The sequence below is a fragment of the Oncorhynchus kisutch genome, linkage group LG4 (assembly GCF_002021735.2).
Source record: "Oncorhynchus kisutch isolate 150728-3 linkage group LG4, Okis_V2, whole genome shotgun sequence".
NCBI classification, from domain to species: Eukaryota; Metazoa; Chordata; class Actinopteri; order Salmoniformes; family Salmonidae; genus Oncorhynchus; species Oncorhynchus kisutch.
Genome location: NC_034177.2, coordinates 4,787,416 through 4,812,739, shown reverse-complemented (window position 1 = coordinate 4,812,739; position 25,324 = coordinate 4,787,416). Strand labels below are relative to the sequence as shown.

The 25,324-nt window shown below is 42.8% G+C and overlaps 1 protein-coding gene across 3 annotated transcripts; it reads left to right on the top strand.

Moving 5' to 3' along the window:
* The first annotated feature begins 142 nt into the window (after window positions 1-142).
* Window positions 143-24,957, top strand: LOC109881854 (cysteine protease ATG4B-like). 3 transcript variants are annotated; one of them, XM_031822329.1, is made up of 14 exons: window positions 143-262; window positions 989-1,090; window positions 3,247-3,318; window positions 3,431-3,529; window positions 3,815-3,916; window positions 4,740-4,812; window positions 5,364-5,443; window positions 16,601-16,803; window positions 16,998-17,076; window positions 17,798-17,943; window positions 21,329-21,385; window positions 22,714-22,810; window positions 23,633-23,737; window positions 23,942-24,957. In XM_031822329.1, exons 1-14 carry the CDS (start codon window positions 253-255, stop codon window positions 24,007-24,009), a joined length of 1,293 nt encoding a protein of 430 aa, XP_031678189.1. In that variant the 5' UTR covers window positions 143-252; the 3' UTR covers window positions 24,010-24,957. The 3 variants fall into 3 exon arrangements, with proteins under 3 accessions (XP_031678189.1, XP_031678191.1, XP_031678190.1); XM_031822331.1 differs by lacking the exon at window positions 23,633-23,737; XM_031822330.1 differs by lacking the exons at window positions 143-262; window positions 23,633-23,737 and having other exon boundaries at window positions 970-1,090.
* Window positions 24,958-25,324: the final 367 nt, after the last annotated feature.

Genomic DNA, 25,324 nt, shown 5'->3' with positions numbered 1-25,324 from the left:
TCCTATGTGTGGCAAGAAACCACGTTGAATCGCATTCAGTCCATTCTATCAACAACACCAACAGATCTACGGGAATGTTACGCTTAGGGAAGCCATCAATGGATTCTTATTGGACGACAAAAATATTTGCCCTGCCCAGAGCAGAAACTCCGATTGGATACTTAAATAGAAAAAAAATCTGCTGTATTGATTTCTTATTGGTCGTATGATGTTTCTGCCTGTTTGGACAGATCAACAACACATTATGTCGGGATGGATGCAGGTAAGAAGTCTCTTTCAAGAAAATCAAGGATCTGAACGTTTTTTTTTGTATATTTGCCAGCGTCTGAACAAAAGCAAGCCACTTGTAGATTACTATATTTCGTACAGGATTTCAATTTGTACATCAGTTGAGGTTTAAATGTTACATATATGTTGAATGTGAATACAGAATAGTCAGTGGCTAGCTAGCTAGCTAGCCAGTTAACTATCAACCAGTCATTGCAATCAACCCATCCAGACAGACAGCCTAAACTATTATTAGTCTAGTTAAACAAGGACTCGGTGTATTTTGGGCTGAAAACATCCAGTAGGCGAGCAGAACCAGGTCCAATATAAACGAACCGGATTGTTCAGTGTCACTAGCTAGCTATCTACCGATAACTGCTGAAAGTGATGGTCACATAGCTAACAAGCCAAATAAATGTATTTGCAATGTCATTCTCTCGCAAACCGGGCCAGCCAGCTAGCTAGTTCAGCTGTCAAACTGCAGTGAATGAGTCTGTTTTGCCATTTTGAAAGTGCTTGGACCATAGCTAATAATCCCAATGTTATTTAAATCAATATACAATCAACTATCACAGTGGTCATTTTGTATAAAGACGACAACATCTGATCATGAATGATTCCTTGTTCAAATAAGGATCCCTGGTGTGTGTGTGTGTGTGTGTGTGTGTGGTGTACGCTATGTAGCAAGTTGTTCTGAATCAAATGTACTTTAATATTTCAGCTACTCTCACGTACGACACACTTGGCTTTGGAGAGTTTGAAGATTTTCCAGAGACCTCAGAGCCAGTGTGGATCTTGGGGAAAGAATTCAACGCACTCACAGGTAATTGGATACATCAGATGAGCTAGGTGGTGTAAATGTTGTGTCCTCGTCACGTTACTGTGAAATGTGGAATGATTCCATTAGTCATAATGTAAATGCAGAAGTATAGGCCTACAGAATAAACACATAGCTCTATCACAGATCTATCTACATAGATGGTATATAAAGGCATACTGCCCCCAGCAAAAGGCTAATCTGAGAACCAGTCTTTTTTTAAGGTAACATTGCTAAAGAGACTGTCCTTTCATCTCAAGGTTCAATATGCAGTTGAATGGTTTTTATTCTAGGCATGAAGATATTTCAACATGTCTAGACGATTTTAAAGGCTACACTGATCACTTGTGCTTGGCTGCCAAATGTATGGTGTCCCCATAGGCCTAATGTTTAAAATGAACATAATGGGATCATCGTTATTATTTTAGCTATCCACGGTAGATGTACCTCCTAATGAAAGAGGCTCCCCATCCTGCTGATGTGAGCTGCTGGCACTTATGTGTTTATGGGGGAGAAAGTGAACTTGCAATTTCCAAAACTTGAGCTCAGTTGGGGAATCTGGGATTTGCCTACGTCAACAGACAGGTTTTTAAATTTTTTTATTGCACATTTGAATTAAACTGACATATCTGGCACAGGTGGTGGTTGTAAACTCAATGTAGTAAGCCAGGCCTAATTTACACTGAGTGTACAAAACATTAAGAACACCTGATCTTTCCATGACATAGACTGACCAGGTGAAGGGGAGGAGACAGGGGAGGATGAAGGATTTTTAAGACTATAGACAATTGAGACATGGATTGTGTATCTGTGCCATTCAGAGGGTGAATGGGCAAGACAAAATATTTAAGAGCCTTTGAACGGGGTACGGTAGTAGGTGCCAGGTGCACCAGTTTGTGTCAAGAACTGCAATGCTGCTGGGTTTTTCACGCTCAACAGTTTCCCGTGTGTATCAAGAATGGTCCACCACCCAAAGGACATCCAGCCAACTTGACACAACTGTGGGAAGCATTGGAGTCAACATGGACCAGCATCCTTGTGGAACACTTTTCACAACTTGTAGATGCCACGATGAATTGAGGCTGTTTTGAGGTGGGGGGGGGGAATAACTTCTGACTTACACATCTCTGTCTTCACTGTTCCTTTGCCATGCCTCTCCACTTAGCTCTCTCTACCATCCTCTCTCTATGCCTCTTATAGCTATTGAACCAGTAGCCTAGCCCGATGCATGTGCCAGAAGTGACAATATATTCTGAACCAAAAATATAAACATAGCATGCAATTTCAAAGATTTTACTGAGTTATAGTTCATCTAAGGAAATCAGTCAATTGAAATAAATTAGTTAGGCTCCAGTCTATTGATTTCACATGACTGGGAATACAGATATACATCTGTTGGTCACAGATACTTAAAAAAAAAGGAGGGGCATGGACCAGATAACCAGTCAGTATCTGGTGTGACCACCAATTGCCTCATGCAGCACAACACATCTCCTTCACATAGAGTTGATCAGGCTGTTGATGGTGGAATGTTGTTCCCACTCCTCTTCAATGGCTGTGTGAAGTTGCTGGATATTGGCGGGAACTGGAACACGCTGTCGATCCAGAGCATCCCAAACATTCTCAATGAGTGACATGTCTGAGTATGCAGGCCATGGAAGAACTGAGACATTTTCAGCTTCCAGGAATTGTGTACAGATCCTTGCGACATGGGGCCGTGCATTATCATGCTGAAACATGAGGTGATGGCGGAGGATGAATGGCACGAGAATGGGCCTCAGGATCTCGTCACTGTATCTCAGAATGCCCAATGTTAGAATATTTTCCTATCAAATTCATGAATTAAGTTCGAATATTTTCCTATCAAATTCATGAATTAAGTTCGAATATTTTCCTATCAAATTAATTAATTAAGTTAGAATGTTTTCCTATCTGTCTAATTTGCATAAACATTGTGATTGAATGATAGCTGTGAGGGTTATCAAATCGTCTGATATTCTGGAGTCCCATAATGATAGAATGTTAATTTGATGGTTTTCCGAAAGAGCCAGTCTCTTTGGCACATGACACGAGTGCCGAGGAATAGCTGAATAGAGACGGGCAACCAGGCTATAACAGAAGTCATACTTCTTAGCTAACTCATTGTCTTTTGTTTTATCCAGAAAAGGATGACATTCTTTCAGATGTCACTTCACGATTATGGTTCACCTACAGAAAAAACTTCCCACCCATTGGTGAGTAGCCCAATCCTACTGTAGTTAGCCACAGAGTAAACCAAGGTAATTTTTGATTGTATACGCCGATAAGATTAGCCTATGAGGTGCAGATTGTTTCAATGTGTTCCAGGAGGGACAGGGCCTACGTCCGACACAGGCTGGGGCTGCATGCTGCGATGTGGACAGATGATCCTAGGCGAGGCCCTGGTCTGCAGGCATCTAGGCCGAGGTATGGGTGACTGCTTTACTAATTCTTTAGCGTTATCCGTTTCTTGAAGAATACAGCTAGTGGTATTACGCCCCCCCCCCCCTTCAACGTTAGCTTCTATTATCCCCCCTTCAACGTTAGCTTCTATTATCCCCCCTTCAACGTTAGCTTCTATTATCCCCCCCCCCCCCTGAATTATCTCTGTCACAGTGTGGTACATATCTCTTATTGCGCTGTACTAGAGTACTCTGTTCAATAGAGCAGTTGTTTCACACAGCAGATGATAATGGTGTTTTTGTTAAGCAGACTGGAGATGGGTGAGAGGACAGCCTCAGAGAGGACAGTACATCAGTATCCTCAACGCCTTCCTTGACAAGAAAGACAGCTACTATTCTTTACATCAAATTGGTGAATACTGACTTGTAATTAATTAATTTTAAATTACTTTAATACTTTATTTGTTTCTTGGAAAATAGTTTTCCTTTGATTTGTAATCTCATAACAATGATGCACTGATTCAGTCATACTTTATTTTTAGAAATGGGTGGTATTTCTTACAATAATAGTGTGTTTCTGACCACCTACTACAATATGACAAATATAGTCACAGAACAAGTCGGTCATCTTTATCTTTATTGGTATAACAGCATCTTTGTCTTTATCAACTAACATCAGTTGTCTGTGAACTGCAGCCCAGATGACATCATTATTAGGATGGCACTAACATTAGTTGTCTGTGTACTACAGCCCAGATGACATCATTATTAGGATGGCACTAACATCAGTTGTCTGTGAACTGCAGCCCAGATGACATCATTATTAGGATGGCACTAACATCAGTTGTCTGTGTACTGCAGCCCAGATGACATCATTATTAGGATGGCACTAACATCAGTTGTCTGTGTACTACAGCCCAGATGACATAATTATTAGGATGGCACTAACATCAGTTGTCTGTGTACTGCAGCCCAGATGACATCATTATTAGGATAAAACATCTGTGTACTACAGCCCAGATGACATCATTATTAGGATGGCACTAACATCAGTTGTCTGTGTACTGCAGCCCAGATGACATCATTATTAGGATGGCACTAACATCAGTTGTCTGTGTACTACAGCCCAGATGAGATCATTATTAGGATGGCACTAACATCAGTTGTCTGTGTACTACAGCCCAGATGACAACATTATTAGGATGGCACTAACATCAGTTGTCTGTGTACTGCAGCCCAGATGGGAGTCGGGGAGGGGAAGTCTATAGGCCAGTGGTACGGACCGAACACAGTGGCACAGGTACTGAAGTAAGTACAGTGAGCTCCTCACTTAGTCTCTAGATCAGGGCTTTCCAACCCTGTTCCTGGAGAGATACCCTCCTGTAGGTTTTAACTCCAACCCTGTTCCTGGAGAGATACCCTCCTGTAGGTTTTAACTCCAACCCTGTTCCTGGAGAGATACCCTCCTGTAGGTTTTAACTCCAACCAGGAGGGTATCTCTAGATGATCATCTAGTTACTAGATTATGACTGTACACTTTCAGCCTGATTTTAAGACTAGTCCTGGATAAAAAATAAAAATCATGCTCAATGAAGAATTAGTTCAGGACCTGTCTTAACCCATGTCAGGAAATCAGTCCCTTAGTGTTTACGGTCATCATCTAAAAACTAACCTGTGTTGAATATTGTCCGTCTTGCCCTCAGGAAACTAACTGTGTTGAATATTGTCCGTCTTGCCCTCAGGAAACTAACTGTGTTGAATATTGTCCGTCTTGCCCTCAGGAAACTAACTGTGTTGAATATTGTCCGTCTTGCCCTCAGGAAACTAACTGTGTTGAATATTGTCCGTCTTGCCCTCAGGAAACTAACAGTGTTTGACTCGTGGAGTCGTCTGGCGGTACATGTTGCTATGGACAACACCGTGGTGATGGAGGAGATCAGTGAGTAGTGAACACCGTCATGATACTTCATCATTACCACTGTGCATATCAACGTATATAGAACATTCACTGAGTGTAAAAAAAACATTCCATGACACAGACTGACCCGGTGAAAGATATGATCCCTTATTGATGTCACTTGATCAATCCACTTAATCAGTGTAGATGAAGAGGAGGAGACAGGTTACAAATCATGTTTAAGCCTTGAGACAATTGAGACATGGTTTGTGTATGTGTGCCATTCAGAGGGTGAATGGGCAAGACAAAATATTGAAGTGCCTTTAAATGGGGTATGGTAGAAGGTGACAGGTGCACCGGTTTGAGTCAAGAACTGCAACGCTGCTGTGATTTTCACACTTAACAGTTTCTTGTGTGTATCAAGAATAGTCCACCACCCAAAGGACATCCAGCCAACTTGACACAACTGTGGGAATCATTGGAGTCAACGTGGACCAGCATCCCTGTGGAACGCTTTCAACACCTTATAGAGTCTATGCCCTGATGAATTGAGGATGTTCTGAGGGCAGAAGGGGGTACAACTCAATATTAGGAAGGTGTTCCTAATGTTTTGTACACTCGGTGTATGTTGTTATTGGGGGGAATCAGTCATGGTACTTCTAAGGGTGACGTGCTGCTGGGGCGGTACTCCCTCACCTTTTTCAATCTGAGAAGACACAGAGCTCGTAAAAAACAATTCTGATCAATTATAATGAATTACCACTAAAATTCAATGAAAAACGATAGAATGACAAACCCTGAAATCTGTACAGCAGTCTAGAGGTTAATGATGTTTTCTTCTCTCTCTGTACAGCAGCCTAGAGGTTAATGATGTTTTCTTCTCTCTCTGTACAGCAGTCTAGAGGTTAATGATGTTTTCTTCTCTCTCTGTACAGCAGTCTAGTGGGTTAATGGTTTCTTCTCTCTCTGTACAGCAGCCTAGAGGTTAATGATGTTTTCTTCTCTCTCTGTACAGCAGTCTAGAGGTTAATGATGTTTTCTTCTCTCTCTGTACAGCAGTCTAGTGGGTTAATGGTTTCTTCTCTCTCTGTACAGCAGTCTAGAGGTTAATGATGTTTTCTTCTCTCTCTGTACAGCAGTCTAGTGGGTTAATGGTTTCTTCTCTCTCTGTACAGCAGTCTAGAGGGTTAATGATGGTTTCTTCTCTCTCTCTCTGCGAGAATGTTGAACTATAGGCTACATCTGTCCACTGCAGAGGCAAAGGCTTGACCTCTTTGGCCAATCAGAAAGTTGAAAAAAAAAAAAAAAAAAACTATATTCACCATGTGTCTGCCTTGATATTCATAAAACTCCACAGACCCCCTCTTGCTCAGTGGAACCCGGAATGAAATGTGACCACTTGGTTACGGCGACACCCTATCTGGAAGTTGGTGTAGCCCTGCTTGGGATATTTAGCCGCTATTGGTTGAGAATGATGCATGACCTGTTTCTAGATTGGTCAAGTTGGAGGTCGTAAGGCATTTAGGTTCTAGTTTGAGATGCATGAATACACCACACCAACATATTTATTTTATGTCTGTTTTAAAATACATTTCCTGTAATTCTACACAGTAATGATTTATGTCCACTACTTGATGAATTTGTTTAATTTAATCTATGCAAATAAATTAAAAGAAATAAAACAAAAACATCAAGTGCTGTGATGAAACTGTCTCTCATGAAAACCGCCACAGGAAGGAAGACCCAGAGTTCCCTCTGCTGCAGAGGAGACGTTCATTACAGTAACAGAGACATGTCGACATCAACTGTTCAGAGGAGACGGCGTGAATCAGGCCTTCATGGTTGCATTGTTGCAAAGAAACCACAACTAAAGGACACCAATAACAAGAAGAGCCTTGCTTGGGCCAAGAAATACGAGCAATGGACATTAGACCGGTGGATATCTGTCCTTTGGTCTGATGAGTCACAATTTGAGATTTTTCTTTCCAACTGCCGTGTCTTTGTGAGACAGAGTAAGTGAACAGATGACCTCCGCAAGGTGGGAACCACACGTGAAGCATGGAGGAGGAGGTGTTATGGTGTGGGGGTGCTTTGCTGCTGACATTGACAGTGTTTTATTTAGAATTCAAGGCACACTTAACCAGCATGGCTACCACAGCATTCTGCACCATTACACCATGCATTCTGATTTGCGCTTAGTGGGATTATAATTTATTTTTCAACAGGACAATGACCCAACACACCTCCAAGCTGTGTAAAGGCTATTTGACCAAGAATGAGAGTAATGGTGTGCTGCATCAGATGACCTGGCCTCCACAATCACCTGACCTCAACTTAATTGAGATGGTTTGGGATGAGTTGGATCACAGAATGAAGGAAAAGCAGCCAACAACTGCTCAGCAAATGTGGGAACTTCACGACTCTTTTAAAAGCATTCCAGGTGTAGCTGGTTGGGAGAATGCCAAGAGTGCGCAAAGAGTGGCTACTTTGAAGAATCTAAACGATCTCAAATATATTTTCATTTGTTTAACACTTTTTTTGGTTACAACATGATTCCACATGTGTTTTTCCATAGTTTTGACATGTTCACTATTACAATTAAAAAAACTTGTAGGTGTGCAAATAGCACCACTGGGTATTTCCCTTCGGCAAATCAGATCACAACTCCATTTTTGCTCCTCCCTTCCTATAGGCAGAAACTCAAACAGGAAGTACCCATGTTAAGGTCTATTCAGTGCTGGTCTGACCAATCGGAATCCATGCTTCAAGATTGTTTTGATCACGCGGACTGGGATATATTCCGGGTAGCCTCGGAGAATAACATTGATGTATACACAGAGACTGAGTTCATCAGGAAGTGTATAAGAGGATGTTGTTCCCACTGTGACTATTAAAACCTACCCAAACCAAAAACCGTGGATAGATGGCAGCATTCACGCTAAACTGAAAGTGCGAACCACCGCATTTAACCATGGCAAGGTGACTGGGAATATGGCTGAATACAAACAGTGTAGTTATTCCCTCCGTAAGGCAATCAAACAGGCAAAACATCAGTATAGAGACAAAGTGGAATCAGAATTCAACAGCTCAGACATGAGACGTCTACAGGGTCTGAAGACAATCAAAGGGAAAACCAACCACAAAGGGAAAATCAGCCACGTCCCGGACACCGACGTCTTGGTTCCGGACAAGCTAAACACCTTCTTCGCCCGCTTTGAGGACGACACAGTGCGCAGACACGGCCTGCAACCAAGGACTGTAGACAAAGTGGAATCGGAATTCAACAGCTCAGACACGAGATGTATGTGGCAGGGTCTACAAAAAAATCACACATTACAATGGGAAAACCAGCCACGTTGCGGACACCAATGTCTTGCTCCCGTACAAGCTAAACCCCTTCTTCGCCCGCTTCGAGGATAACACAGTGCCATCGACGCGGCCCCCTCCCAAGGACTGTGGGCTCTCATTCTCCGTGGCCGACATAAGACATTTTAAGCGTGTTAACCCTTGCCAGGCTGCCGGCGCAGACCAGCTGGCTGGAGTGTTTACGGACATATTCAATCTCTCCCTGTCCCAGTCTGCTATTCCCACATGCTTCAAGAGGGCCACCATTGTTCCTGTACCCAAGAAAGCAAAGGTAACTGAAATAAACGACTACAGCCTCGTAGCCCTCACTTCTGTCATCATGAAGTGCTTTGAGAGTCTAGTTAAGGATCATATCACCTCCACCTTACCTGACACCCTAGACCCACTTCCATTTGCTTACCGCCCCCAATAGATCCACAGACGATGCAATCGCCCTGCACACGGCCCTATCCCATCTGGACAAGAGGAATACCTATGTAAGAATGTTGTTCATTGACTATAGCTCAACCTTCAGCACTATATTACCCTCCAAGCTTGTCATTAAGCTCGAGGCCCTGGGTCTCAACCCCACCCTGTGCAACTGGGTCCTGGACTTCCTAATGGGCCACTCCCAGGTGGTGAAGGTAGGAAACAACACCACTTCACTGATCCTTAACACAGGGGCCCCACAAGTGTGTATGCTCGGGCCCCACAAGGGTGCATACTCAGCCCCACAAGGGTGCATACTCAGCCCCACAAGGGTGCATACTCAGCCCCACAAGGGTGCATACTCAGCCCCACAAGGGTGCATGCTCAGCCCCACAAGGGTGCATGCTCAGCCCCACAAGGGTGCATGCTCAGCCCCCTCCTGTTCACTCATGACTGCGCGGCCATGCACGTCTCCAACTCAATTATCAAGTTTGCAGACGACAACCATAGTAGGCCTGATTACCAACAATGACAACAAAATGAAGGCTCTGATCATGGACTTGAAGAAACAGCAGAGGGAGCACCCACTATCCACCTCGAAGGGACTGTGGTGGAGAAGGTGGAAAGCTTCAAGTTCCTCGGCGTGCACATCTGCGACAAACTGAAATGGACCACCCACAAAGACAGCGTGGTGAAGAAGGCACAACAGCACCTCTTCAACCACAGGAGGCTGAAGAAATTTGTCTTTGAGAGCATCCTGTCGGGTTGTATCACCGTCTGGAACGGCAACTGCACTGCCCACAACTGTAAGGCTCTCCAGAGGGTGTTGCGGTCTGCACAACGCATCACCGGGGGCAAACTACCTGCCCTCCATGACACCTACACCACCCGATGTCACAGGAAGGCCAAATGGTCATCAAGGACATCAACCACCCGAGCCACGGCCTGTTCACCCCGCTATCACCCAGAGGATGAGGTCCCTGCAGGTGCATCAAAGCTGGGCCCGAGAGACTGAAAAACAGCTTCTATCAAGGTCATCAGACTGTTAAATAGCCATCACTATCCGGCTACCATCCGGTTACTCAACCCTGCACCTTAGAGGCAACTGCCATAGACTTGGAATCACTGATCAACTTAATAATGGAACGCTAGTTACTTTTAATAATGGAACGCTAGTTACTTTTAATAATGGAACGCTAGTTACTTTTAATAATGGAACGCTAGTTACTTTTAATAATGGAACGCTAGTTACTTTTAATAATGGAACGCTAGTTACTTTTAATAATGGAACGCTAGTTACTTTTAATAATGGAACGCTAGTTACTTTTAATAATGTTTACATACTGCTTTATTCATTTTTATTTGACCTTTTATTTAACTAGGCAAGTCATAACTTATTTTCAATTGCGGCCTAGGAACAGTGGGTTAACTGGCCTAGGAACAGTGGGTTAACTGGCCTAGGAACAGTGGGTTAACTGGCCTAGGAACAGTGGGTTAACTGGCCTAGGAACAGTGGGTTAACTGGCCTAGGAACAGTGGGTTAACTGGCCTAGGAACAGTGGGTTAACTGCCTTGTTCAGGGGCAGAATGACAGATTTATACCTTGTCAGCTCGGGGATTCAATCTTGCAATCTTTCGGTTACTAGTCCAACGCTCTAACCACTAGGCTACGCTGCCGCCTCTACACCCTAACCACTAGGCTACGCTGCCTCCTCTACGCTCTAACCACTAGGCTACGCTGAAGCCTCTACGCTCTAACCACTAGGCTACGCTGCCTCCTCTACACTCTAACCACTAGGCTACGCTGCCTCCTCTACGCTCTAACCACTAGACTACGCTGCCTCCTCTACGCTCTAACCACTAGGCTACGCTGCCTCCTCTATGCTCTAACCACTAGGCTACGCTGCCTCCTCTACGCTCTAACCACTAGGCTACGCTGCCGCCTCTACGCTCTAACCACTAGACTACGCTGCCTCCTCTACACTCTAACCACTAGGCTACGCTGCCTCCTCTACACTCTAACCACTAGGCTACGCTGCCACCCATATTTACTCATATGTATATATTGTATTCTATTCTACTCTATTTTACTGAATGCCACTGACATTGCTCGTCCTAATATTTATTTGTTTCTTAATTCCATTATTTTACTTTTAGATTTGTGTGTATTGTTGTGAATTGTTAGATATTGTACTGTTGGAGCTAGAAACACAAGCATTTAGTTAGATATTACTGCACTGTTGGAGCTAGAAACACAAGCATTTAGTTAGATATTACTGCACTGTTGGAGCTAGAAACACAAGCATTTAGTTAGATATTACTGCACTGTTGGAGCTAGAAACACAAGCATTTAGTTAGATACTACTGTACTGTTGGAGCTAGAAACACAAGCATTTCACTACACCCGCAATAACATCTGCTAAATATGTGTATGTGACCAATAATAATTTGATTTTGTGTCCAAACCTTTGACTGGTACTGTAGGTATGCCTAAATTGGTGTTTTGAGGGTTAGGCATAGGAAGACGTTGCAATTGGAGGATGCATATTCTATATATATATGCATATTCTATATATATATATGCATATTCTATATAGTCTCTATGGGGGTGCCACAGGGTTCAATTCTTGGACCGACTCTCTTCTCTGTATACATCAATGAGGTCGCTCTTGCTGCTGGTGAGTCCCTGATCCACCTCTACGCAGACGACACCATTCTGTATACTTCCGGCCCTTCTTTGGACACTGTGTTAACAACCCTCCAGGCAAGCTTCAATGCCATACAACTCTCCTTCCGTGGCCTCCAATTGCTCTTAAATACAAGTAAAACTAAATGCATGCTCTTCAACCGATCGCTACCTGCACCTACCCGCCTGTCCAACATCACTACTCTGGACGGCTCTAACTTAGAATACGTGGACAACTACAAATACTTAGGTGTCTGGTTAGACTGTAAACTCTCCTTCCAGACTCACATCAAACATCTCCAATCCAAAGTTAAATCTAGAATTGGCTTCCTATTTCGCAACAAAGCATCCTTCACTCATGCTGCCAAACATACCCTTGTAAAACTGACCATCCTATCAATCCTCGACTTTGGCGATGTCATTTACAAAATAGCCTCCAATACCCTACTCAACAAATTGGATGCAGTCTATCACAGTGCAATCCGTTTTATGAGCGAAGCCCCATATACTACCCACCATTGCGACCTGTACGCTCTCGTTGGCTGGCCCTCGCTTCATACTCGTCGCCAAACCCACTGGCTCCATGTCATCTACAAGACCCTGCTAGGTAAAGTCCCCCTTTATCTCAGCTCGCTGGTCACCATAGCATCTCCCACCTGTAGCACACGCTCCAGCAGGTATATCTCTAGTCACCCCCAAAACCAATTCTTTCTTTGGCCGCCTCTCCTTCCAGTTCTCTGCTGCCAATGACTGGAACGAACTACAAAAATCTCTGAAACTGGAAACACTTATCTCCCTCACTAGCTTTAAGCACCAACTGTCAGAGCAGCTCACAGATTACTGCACCTGTACATAGCCCATCTATAATTTAGCCCAAACAACTACCTCTTTCCCAACTGTATTTAATTTTAATTAATTTATTTATTTTGCTCCTTTGCACCCCATTATTTTTATTTCTACTTTGCACATTCTTCCATTGCAAAACTACCATTCCAGTGTTTTACTTGCTATATTGTATTTACTTTGCCACCATGGCCTTTTTTGCCTTTACCTCCCTTCTCACCCCATTTGCTCACATTGTATATAGACTTGTTTATACTGTATTATTGACTGTATGTTTGTTTTACTCCATGTGTAACTCTGTCATTGTATCTGTCGAACTGCTTTGCTTTATCTTGGCCAGGTCGCAATTGTAAATGAGAACTTGTTCTCAACTTGCCTACCTGGTTAAATAAAGGTGAACTAAAATAAAATAAATATTGATAGGCTTTTCAATAGGGTATATCTGTTCTATATGATGATAGGCTATTCGATAAGATACATGATGCTGCCACCACCATGTTTGACAGTGGGGATGGTGTGTTCCGGGTGATGAGCTGTGTTGCTTTTACGCCAAACATAACGTTTTGCATTGTTGCCAAAAAGTTCAATTTTGGTTTCATCTGACCAGAGCACCTTCTTCCACATGTTTGGTGTGTCTCCCAGGTTTTTTTTAATTTTACCTTTATTTAACCAGGCAAGTCAGTTAAGAACACATTCTTATTTTCAATGACGGCCTGGGAACAGTGGGTTAACTGCCTGTTCAGGGGCAGAACGACAGATTTGTACCTTGTCAGCTCGGGGGTTTGAACTCGCAACCTTCCGGTTACTAGTCCAATGCTCTAACCACTAGGCTACGCTGCCGCCCCAGGTGGCTTGTGGCAAACTTTAAACGACACTTTTTATGGATATCTTTAAGAAATGGCTTTCTTCTTGCCACTCTTCCATAAAGGCCAGATTTGTGCAATATACGACTGATTGTTGTCCTATGGACAGAGTCTCCCACCTCAGCTGTAGATCTCTGCAGTTCATCCAGAGTGATCATGGGCCTCTTGGCTGCATCTCTGATCAGTCTTCTCCTTGTATGAGCTGAAAGTTTAGAGGGACGGCCAGGTCTTGGTAGATTTGCAGTGGTCTGATACTCCTTCCATTTCAATATTATCGCTTGCACAGTGCTCCTTGGGATGTTTAAAGCTTGGGAAATCTTTTTGTATCCAAATCCGGCTTTAAACTCCTTCACAACAGTATCTCGGACCTGCCTGGTGTGTTCCTTGTTCTTCATGATGCTCTCTGCGCTTTTAACGGACCTCTGAGACTATCACAGTGCAGGTGCATTTATACGGAGACTTGATTACACACAGGTGGATTGTATTTATCATCATTAGTCATTTAGGTCAACATTGGATCATTCAGAGATCCTCACTGAACTTCTGGAGAGAGTTTGCTGCACTGAAAGTAAAGGGGCTGAATAATTTTGCACGCCCAATTTTTCAGTTTTTGATTTGTTAAAAGAATTTGAAATATCCAATAAATGTCATTCCACTTCATGATTGTGTCCCACTTGTTGTTGATTCTTCACAAAAAAATACAGTTTTATATCATTATGTTTGAAGCCTGAAATGTGGCAAAAGGTCGCAAAGTTCAAGGGGGCCGAATACTTTCGCAAGGCACTGTATATGCTCTATTCTATGATGATAGGCTTTTCAATAGGATACATCTGTCGGGAACAAACTGAGGAAACGATGACTCATTTCACATGTATTTTGTAGTGCTCCCTCACCTAATAAACTATTACTAGACCACTGGGTACTTCATCATTATCATTACCACTATCATTATCGTTCATCATTACCACTATCATTGTTGTTCATCGTTACCACTATCATTACCATTATCGTTCATTACCACTATCGTTACCGTTATCATTCATCGTTGCCACTGTCATTACCATTATCGTTCGTCATTACCACTATCGTTACAGTTCGCTGTTACCACTGTCGTTATCGTTGGCGCTATCGTTACCGTTATCATTCATCAGTACAGCTATCATTACCATTTATCATTACAACTATCATTATCATTTCCGCTATCATTATCGTTACCGGTGTCATTCATCGTTACCACTACCATTATCATTCATCATTACCACTACCATTATTGTTGATCATTACCACTATCATTACCGTTATCATTCATCATTAGCACTATCATTTCTGTTATCGTCCGTCATTACCATTACTGTTCATCATTACCACTATCATTCATCATTACCACTATCATTGCCATTAGCATTCATAAATGCCACTATCATTACCGCTATCATTATCATTCATAATTACCGCTATCATTACCATTATCGTTCATCGTTGCCACTATCATTGTCGTTACCGTTATCATTCATCGTTGCCACTGTCATTACCACTGTCATTATAGTTCGCTGTTACCACTATCATTATCGTTACCGCTATCGTTACCGTTATCATTCATCATCGCCACTGTCATTACCATTATCATTCATTGTTACCGCTACCATTACCATTATCATTCATCATTACCACTACCATTATTGTTGATCATTACCGTTATCATTCATCGTTAGCACTATCGTTACCATTATCATTCGCCATTACCATTGCTGTTCATCATTACCACTATCATTCATCATTACCACTATAATTGCCATTATCATTCATAAATACCACTATCATTATCATTCATCGTTACCGCTATCATTACCATTATCGTTCATCGTTGCCACTATCATTGTCGTTGCCGTTATCATTCATCGTTGCCACTGTCATTACCATTATCATTCATCATTACCACTATCATTATAGTTCGCTGTTGCCACTATCATTATCATTACCGTTATCGTTCATCATCACCACTGTCATTCCCATTATCATTCATCAGTACCGCTATCATTACCATTATCATTACAACTATCATTATCGTTTCCGCTATCATTATCGTTACCGGTGGCATTCATCAGTACCGCTATCATTACCATTATCATTACAACTATCATTATCATTTCCGCTATCATTATCGTTGCCGGTGTCATTCATCGTTACCGCTACCATTACCATTATCATTCATCATTACCACTAACATTATTGTTGATCATTACTAATATCATTACCGTTATCATTCATCATTAGCACTATCGTTACCATTATCGTCCGTCATTACCATTAATGTTCATCATTACCACTATCATTGCCATTATCATTCATGGATGCCACTATCATTACCTCTATCATTATTATTCGTCATTGCCGCTATCATTGCCATTATCGTTCATTATTGCCATTATCGTTCATCGTTGCCACTATCATTATCGTTACCGTTATCATTCATCATTGCCACTATCATGATCGTTCATCATTGCCATTATTGTTCATCATTACCACTATCGCTGCCATTATCGTGTATCATTACCACTCCCGTTACCATTATCATTCATCATTACCACTGCCATTATCATTACCGTTACCATTCAGCATTACCGCTATCATGCCCATTATCATTCGCCATTGCCACTATCATTATCGTTCATCATTACCATTATCATTCATCATGACCTATATCATTATCACTACCACTATCATTCATCATTACCACTATGCCTCATCAATGTATAGAACATGTGGTTAAAGACTGGGGCATCAACTGTTACTCTTAACATTAACATAATCTCATTTATTATGTTTGTTTTGTCAGTGCAGTCCAGGTAGTCCTACGGGATCGTGTGGATCACCTATGGACCAGTCTCCATCATAATTATAGATGGGAACAGGCTATTGACCATTTATGAGATGAGTGAGCTAGACTAATGGTACTTATAGATGGGAACAGGCTATTGACCATTTATGAGACGAATGAGCTAGACTAATGGTACTTCTTGTTTTTCTCCCCAGAGCGGTTGTGTATGCCCTGGCGGGACTATGGTGGAGCAGCGTGTGCAGAGCCCCCGGGGTGGATGCCGAAGCATAACGGCTGCCTGGAGGGGGCCTGTGCCCTGGCTGAGGAGGAGACGGCTCTCTGGAAGCCCCTGGTCCTTCTCATCCCTCTCAGGCTGGGCCTGAGCGACATCAACAAGGCCTACATTGAGACCCTGAAGGTGGGACAGAGTGGCCAATCATACCAAAATAATACACAATTGCATTGAATTGACATGTAGAGACACATGGCAGTTTGATTTTGTTAAATGACCAAAACGTCACCTGCTATTATTTAAAGGCTCAGCCATTGCCTATTTTTCCTCAAGTGCCTCTTTTTATAAATGACCTCTCTTTCTGTGTCTCTTCTAAACAGCAATGCTTTCAGCTGCCCCAGTCCCTGGGTGTCATCGGAGGGAAACCCAACAGTGCCCATTACTTCATAGGCTATGTTGGTATGTCCTGTACACTAACATTACATCTGAAGAAAAAAAAATTGCTTCTGGAAAAAGTCTTAAAACACATTTGCTTACTAGCTTCTCTGAATCGTTCAGCTAAAAACAGACACTGTTCAGTCTTGTCATTTGCGGAAAATATTTTTGATATCCAGACATTCTATGTACACTACTGTTCAAATGTTTTGGGATCACTTAGACATGTCCTTGTTTTTGAAAGACAAACACAGGATAGAAAGTGGAGTGGGAGGCCCCGGTGCACAACTGAGCAAGAGGACAAGTACATTAGAGTGTCTAGTTTGAGAAACAGACTCCTCACAAGTCCTCAACTGGCAGCTTCGTTAAATAGTACTCGCAAAACACCAGTCTCAACATCAACAGTGAAGAGGCGACTCCGGGATGCTGGCCTTCTAGGCAGAGTTCCTCTGTCCAGTCTCAACATCAACAGTGAAGAGGCGACTCCGGGATGCTGGCCTTCTAGGCAGAGTTGCAAAGAAAAAGCCATATCTCAGACTGGCCAATAAAAATAAAAGATTAAGATGGGCAAAAGAACACAGACATTGGACAGGAACTCTGGCCAAGAAGACCAGCATCTCGGAGTCGCCTCTTCACTGTTGACACTGAGACTGGTGTTTTATGGGTACTGTTTAATAAAGCTTCCAGTTGAGGACACCTCTGACTGGTCTCCTTACTGTATGGCCCCTATCCTATCACCCCCTAGGAGAGGAGTTGATCTACCTGGACCCCCACACCACCCAGCCTGCGGTAGAGCCCTGTGAGGACAGCCAGGTCCCCGACGACACTTACCACTGTCAGCATCCGCCGTGCCGCATGCACATCTGTGAAATAGACCCCTCCGTCGCAGTGGTAAGAAGGACAGAGGCAGAACCTATGTAGGTCAAAGAGTCGCAGTGGAAAGAAGGACAGAGGCAGAACCTACAGTGGGGAGAACAAGTATTTGATACACTGCCGATTTTGCAGGTTTTCCTACTAGAGGTCTGTAATTTTTATCATAGGTACATTTCAACTGTGAGAGACGGAATCTAAAACAAAAAGAAAATCACATTGTATGATTTTTAAGTAATACATTTGCATTTTATTGCATGACATAAGTATTTGATACATCAGAAAAGCAGAACTTAATATTTGGTACAGAAACGTTTGTTAGCAATTACAGAGATCATACGTTTCCTGTAGTTCTTGACCAGGTTTGCACACACTGCAGCAGGGATTTTGGCCCACTCCTCCATACAGACCTTCTCCAGATCCTTCAGGTTTCGGGGCTGTCGCTGGGCAATACGGACTTTCAGCTCCCTCCAAAGATGTTCTATTGGGTTCAGGTCTGGAGACTGGCTAGGCCACTCCAGGACCTTGAGATGCTTCTTACGGAGCCACTCCTTAGTTGCCCTGGCTGTGTGTTTCGGGTCGTTGTCATGCTGGAAGACCCAGCCACGACCCATCTTCAATGCTCTTACTGAGGGAAGGAGGTTGTTGGCCAAGATCTCACGATACATGGCCCCATCCATCCTCCCTTCAATACGGTGCTGTCGTCCTGTCCCCTTTGCAGAAAAGCATCCCCAAAGAATGATGTTTCCACCTCCATGCTTCACGGTTGGGATGCTGTTCTTGGGGTTGTACTCATCCTTCTTCTTCCTCCAAACATGGCGAGTGGAGTTTAGACCAAAAGGCTCTATTTTTGTCTCATCAGACCACATGACCTCCCATTCCTCCTCTGGATCATACAGATGGTCATTGGCAAACTTCAGACGGGCCTGGACCTGCGCTGGCTTGAGCAGGGGGGACCTTGCGTGCGCTGCAGGATTTTAATCCATGACGGCGTAGTGTGTTACTAATGGTTTTCTTTGAGACTGTGGTCCCAGCTCTCTTCAGGTCATTGACCAGGTCCTGCCGTGTAGTTCTGGGCTGATCCCTCACCTTCCTCATGATCATTGATGCCCCACGAGGTGATCTTGCATGGAGCCCCAGGCCGAGGGTGATTGACCGTCATCTTGAACTTCTTCCATTTTCTAATAATTGCGCCAACAGTTGTTGCCTTCTCACCAAGCTGCTTGCCTATTGTCCTGTAGCCCATCCCAGCCTTGTGCAGGTCTACAATTTTATCCCTGATGTCCTTACACAGCTCTCTGGTCTTGGCCATTGTGGAGAGGTTGGAGTCTGTTTGATTGAGTGTGTGGACAGGTGTCTTTTATACAGGTAACGAGTTCAAACAGGTGCAGTTAATACAGGTGATGAGTGGAGAACAGGAGGGCTTCTTAAAGAAAAACTAACAGGTCTGTGAGAGCCGGAATTCTTCCTGGTTGGTAGGTGATCAAATACTTATGTCATGCAATAAAATGCAAATGAATTACTTAAAAATCATACAATGTGATTTTCTGGATTTTTGTTTTAGATTCCGTCTCTCACAGTTGAAGTGATGATATGATAAAAATTACAGACCTCTACATGCTTTGTAAGTTGGAAAACCTGCAAAATCGGCAGTGTATCAAATACTTGTTCTCCCCACTGTATGTAGGTCAAAGAAGATGGAGCAATACTTTAGCTTGTAGGAACAACTTCATTTTCTGGGTGACCTAAATATTGACTCGTTTTCATCAAGCTGCCCACGCAAGAAAAAAGCTTTAAACAGTAACTTGTGCCTGTAACCTGGTTCAGGTTGTCAGTCAAGGTGGTAGCAAACAACACACTAATAAAATCAGCCACGTATTGATCACATCTTTACTAATGCTACATAAATCTGCTCTAAAGCAGTATCCAAATCAATAGAATGTATTGATCATAATATAGTAGCCACATCTAGAAGAACTCAACGTTCCAAAGGCTGGGCCTAGTGTAGTGTCTAAGAGATCATACAAGAGGTTCTGTAGGGATTCCTATGTTGAAGATGTATAGAGTATTTATTGGTGTGATGAGGAGCCATCAGACACTTCACTCGATCCCTTTAATTGGGTCTTCCACATACTGGTAACCCATTTAAAGGGATACTTTGTGATTTTGGCAATGAAGCCCTTTACCTACTATAGAGCAAAACAATGGTCTTTAATACAGTGTACAAAACATTAAGAACACCTTCCTAAAATGTAGTTGCGCTCTTTCCCCTGCTGCAGTTCTTCAGAAACCGGTGCGCCTGGCACCTACTACCGTAGGCCGTTCAAAGGCACTTAATGACACACACACACACACACACACACACACACAATCTGAATGGTACACATACACAATCCATGTCTCAAGTCTTACAAATTATTATTTAACCCTGTCTCCTCCCCTTCATCTACACTGATTTAATAAATGATCAACTTCCTTCAAAACTTCACACAAAGACATACAGATGGTATCCACGAATTCATCTGACTCTAGATGCAGAGCTTCATTGCTAAAATTCCTGATTATCCCTTTAAGAAACTGACTGTAAAAACCGCTAAATCTCCGTGGATTGATGAGGAATTAAAACATTTAAGGACGAGGCAAAAGGAACGGCAAATCAGTCTGGCTGCACAGCCGATTGGCAAACTGTAAATTGAGAAATTATGTGACTAAACAAAAATAATATACTGGACTATGAAATACATAAATTATATTAAGGAGGATAGTAAAAACCTTTTGGAGTGCCTTCATTTTACATTTTGGTCACAAAGGCGAACGCCGTTCCATGACTGAAAGAAATCGATAAAAAGAAGATTATGGGAGCTGTTTTGTTAAGACTTCATTGCGGCTTTTGACATTATCGATCGTAGTCTGCTGTTGAAAAATCCCATCTGTTATAGCTTTACATCCTCTGCTATATTGTGGATCGAGGACAACGTAACCATGACAACACGGAACTCTTCCACATCAAGTGGGCAGTAAAATCTGATTTAAATGATATATTAGCATTCTAGACACTGTAAGTGTTGTGGATTTTATATTGTACATTTGTAATAGAGTAGTAATATATCTTGTATGACGTAATGTTTTATTTACAATGTAGGCTGTTGTGTTGTGAGGTTAAAAAAATATATACATTTTTTTTGGGACCCCAGGAAGAGGTGAGAAATCTAATAAATACTAATGATAGCATTAGCAAAAGCTAATTCTGATGACCACTATTTGAAGTGAATGGCTAAATGCCTCTAAGTTGGTTATTTATGATTCTAGTTCGATAGATGTGTTTTTAGTTTTTGCCATAACAGCTTGTTTTAACACAGTAAAGCAGACAATCGCTACAGTTGTCTTGTTTTCTGATGTTTACCAGGGTTTCTTCTGCAGAACGGAGGACGACTTCGATGACTGGTGTATGCGTATCCGAAAGGTACGGTGTTTTCCCTATGAGGTTATTAAAGGAAAAATCCTCCCCAAAACCACTCATTCATTTAATATGCATTGTTAAATAATTAATAATAATAATTAAATAAATAATACAATGTGAGAACAATTTGTTTCATTTTTTTGCGTTATAATAATGTTGGTAGCAACATGGAAAATCGTTGTGGAAATATGTTGCAGTTCGAGTAGACTACAAACCCCACAATGCAATGCTCTCTATGGGCTGGCTGGCTAGCTACACACAATACCAAAAGGCAATATCAGCATGTGAAGTAGCTAGTTAACTGTAAAACCGGCCAAACAAACTGCACTATCAATTTAGTCTACAAGCTCACCGTGTTCAACCTGCAGATCGATGTGCCTCAGAGTGGAGTCTGACCTGTACTTTTGAGGAGATGGTGAAACGCTGCCCATGCTACGTCAATGGGCCGCACAGTGCATTCTGGGCGATTCTGGGACAAAGAGCGCTCTCCGTCAAGGAGTGAATTGGAATCTATTGGGCGCTAGCTCAAAAACCCAAACATTAGCACACATTTTTGTCAACAAAAAGTACAACATTACAAATCTTTCAATATTGCAAAAAATTTGATCAACGGGTCATTCAAAAGAACATTCTCCCTGAGTTATGACATCTGCCAGTATTGTAATCTGACATGCATGATAGACGTTTTCGCAATCTAAAAGTCATATTCCTATTAACTTCCGGGTGTAGTGAGAGAGACTGTAATCACAGTGCTACATCATACCGGCCGGGTTTCTGTCTGCTTAAACACCAATGGCTCAGATAAACATGAAATGACCCTGGGAATCGATAGAACATCACTCAAGAGATGCATTTAAAAAACAATATAACATTCAAAATGGCTGACTCTTTCCTTTTTTTAAGAATTCACCTTGATGTAACCGATGTGAAATGGCTAGGTAGTTAGCGGTGGTGCGCGATAATAGCGTTTCAATCGGGTGACGTCACTCGCTCTGAGACCTTGAAGTAGTGGTTCCCCTTTGCTCTGCAAGGGCTGTGGCTTTTGTGGCGCGATGGGTAACGATGCTTCGTGGGTGACTGTTGTTGATGTGTGCCTGGTTCGAGCCCGGGTAGGGGCGAGAAGAGGGACGGAAGCTATACTGTTACATTGGCACAACTGATTTTCTGATGTGTTAGTTCCCTATTCCCATGGATCCCAGGAAGACTAGCGGTTCAGCTAATAGGGGATCTAAAGAAAGAAAGGGGATAGTTCTTCAGTTAGCCAGGCCCTGTGAGTATTGGGTCCTATGGTGCTGAGTGTATTATCTAACCTGTCCCCCCCCCCCCCCCAGTTGCCCCACACTAGAGGAAGCCTGCCCATGTTTGAGCTGGTAGACTGTCAACCATCTCACTTCGCCTGCTCTGTAGACGTGCTCAACCTCACTCCAGGTAAATATCAAACACTTCTGACTACTTGACCTGTCGGGGAAGAGATATCCTCTTGACCTGTGAGGGGGTCGGGGAAGAGATATCCTCTTGACCTGTGAAGGGGTCGGGGAAGAGATATCATCTTGACCTGTGAAGGGGTCAGGGAAGAGATATCCTCTTGACCTGTCGGGGAAGAGATATCCTCTTGACCTGTCGGGGAAGAGATATCCTCTTGACCTGTCGGGGAAGAGATATCCTCTTGACCTGTCGGGGAAGAGATATCCTCTTGACCTGTCGGGGAAGGGATATCCTCTTGACCTGTCGGGGAAGAGATATCCTCTTGACCTGTCGGGGAAGGGATATTCTCTTGACCTGTCGGGGAAGGGATATTCTCTTGACCTGTCGGGGAAGGGATATTCTCTTGACCTGTCGGGGAAGGGATATCCTCTTGACCTGTCGGGGAAGAGATATCCTCTTGACCTGTGAGGGGAAGAGATATCCTCTTGACCTGTGAGGGGAAGAGATATCCTCTTGACCTGTGAGGGGAAGAGATATCCTCTTGACCTGTGAGGGGAAGAGATATCCTCTTGACCTGTGAGGGGAAGAGATATCCTCTTGACCTGTGAGGGGAAGAGATATCCTCTTGACCTGTGAGGGGAAGAGATATCCTCTTGACCTGTGAGGGGAAGAGATATTCTCTTGACCTGTGAGGGGAAGAGATATCCTCTTGACCTGTGAGGGGAAGAGATATCCTCTTGACCTGTGAGGGGGTCGGGGAAGAGATATTCTCTTGACCTGTGAGGGGGTCGGGGAAGGGATATTGTGATTTACTTCTCTTTACAGATGAGGCTGAGATTCAGTCAGAGGTGCGTTGTGGACAAGCGCATTGCACTACCGACAAAGCGCCTTTTAAAGGCAATTTCCCTGACGTTCGCGGTGATGTTCACGGTAAAATACCATTTTTAAAAACGTCGGCTCAAGTGGAAGTTACATTTTAAATGTCTACAACACACCTTTTTGTTGTGTGCCTGAATCCTGAATCCGGGACATTATGTTGAAGACTAGATAATGTGATTTGATGTATCAACAGATTGTGTTTAAGACATTTTGATGTGATAAGTTTGCTAAATTTTAGTATCTCCCATCTTATAGATTTCTCAGACCGGTCGGAGCGGTTCTTTGATTCTGAGGATGAAGAGTTTGAGATCCTGTCCCTGTGATGAACAGGAGGAATACAGTTACTATCTGTCCTGGCAGAAACCCCCGACGATTCGTCTCTGTGTCAGAAGGGAAGCCAATAAGGGACAGGAGATGACTGGTGACATCACTAGCCCAGTCTGGCACCGATGGTGTAGTGATGTGTCAAACAGTTGTCTTCTGGTCAGTCACCTGGTGCTCTCCGTATCCAATGAGGAGACTCCTTGCGGCGAGGTGGTAGCAGCTAGTGCTCTCCGTATCCAATGAGGAGACTCCTTGCTGCGAGGTGGTACCAGGTAGCAGGAGCTCTCGGGAAACATTCAGTGCTATGTGCATCTTCACATTGGTTCTCCATTTTAAGTCTTAATTCAGTTTCAGTGCATCTTCACATTGGTTCTCCATATTAAGTCTGAACACATTATATATTCCCTTTAAGCCAGGGGTGTCAAACTCATTCTGTGGAGGGCTGAGTGTCTGCAGGTTTTTTCCCCATATTGAATTAAGACCTAGACAAATAGGTGATGGGATTTCCTTAACTAAATTAGTGACCTTTTAATTCAATCAATCAATTACAAGGGTGATGCGGAAAAATAAAAACAGACACTCGGCCGTCTGTGGAATGAGTTTAACACGTGTGCTTTAAGTGATATGGTGCCTTTCTCTCCCCCTCTCCCCTAAACTGAATTACAATAACACACAACGATGTCTTTAGGAACTTGGTTGACTCTGGCCACACTTGTATTGACTGATGTAAATTGTAAATCAAAATGTGTTTGAGTGAAATTTTTGCAGACAAAGTAGATTTGTTCTATATTATAATTCGTTTTATTGAGAGTACCATTTTATATCTAAAAGAAATCCCTGTCCTGAACGCTGGCTCATTTTAAAGATGGGTTTATTTCCTCTTAACGACACATGAAGAAAAATGAATGAACGTTTTAATGAAAATACAATTTAAAAAGTTAAAGCTTGGACATTTCATTTTGTCGTTTTGGGCTGTGCTCTTTAGAGAATTAAGGATTTGAAATAGTTGACACTTAAATATTGTACAACCTATATCCTCTTCATATTTAAGTCCTTTCCCTTCTCTGACCTCTCTTCATATTCAACAAGTCTGTCCCTTCTCTGACCTCTCTTCATATTTAAGTCCTTTCCCTTCTCTGACCTCTTCATATTCAAGTCCTTTCCCTTCTCTGACCTCTCTTCATATTCAACAAGTCTGTCCCTTCTCTGACCTCTCTTCATATTCAAGTCCTTTCCCTTCTCTGACCTCTTCATATTCAAGTCCTTTCCCTTCTCTGACCTCTCTTCATATTCAAGTCCTTTCCCTTCTCTGAC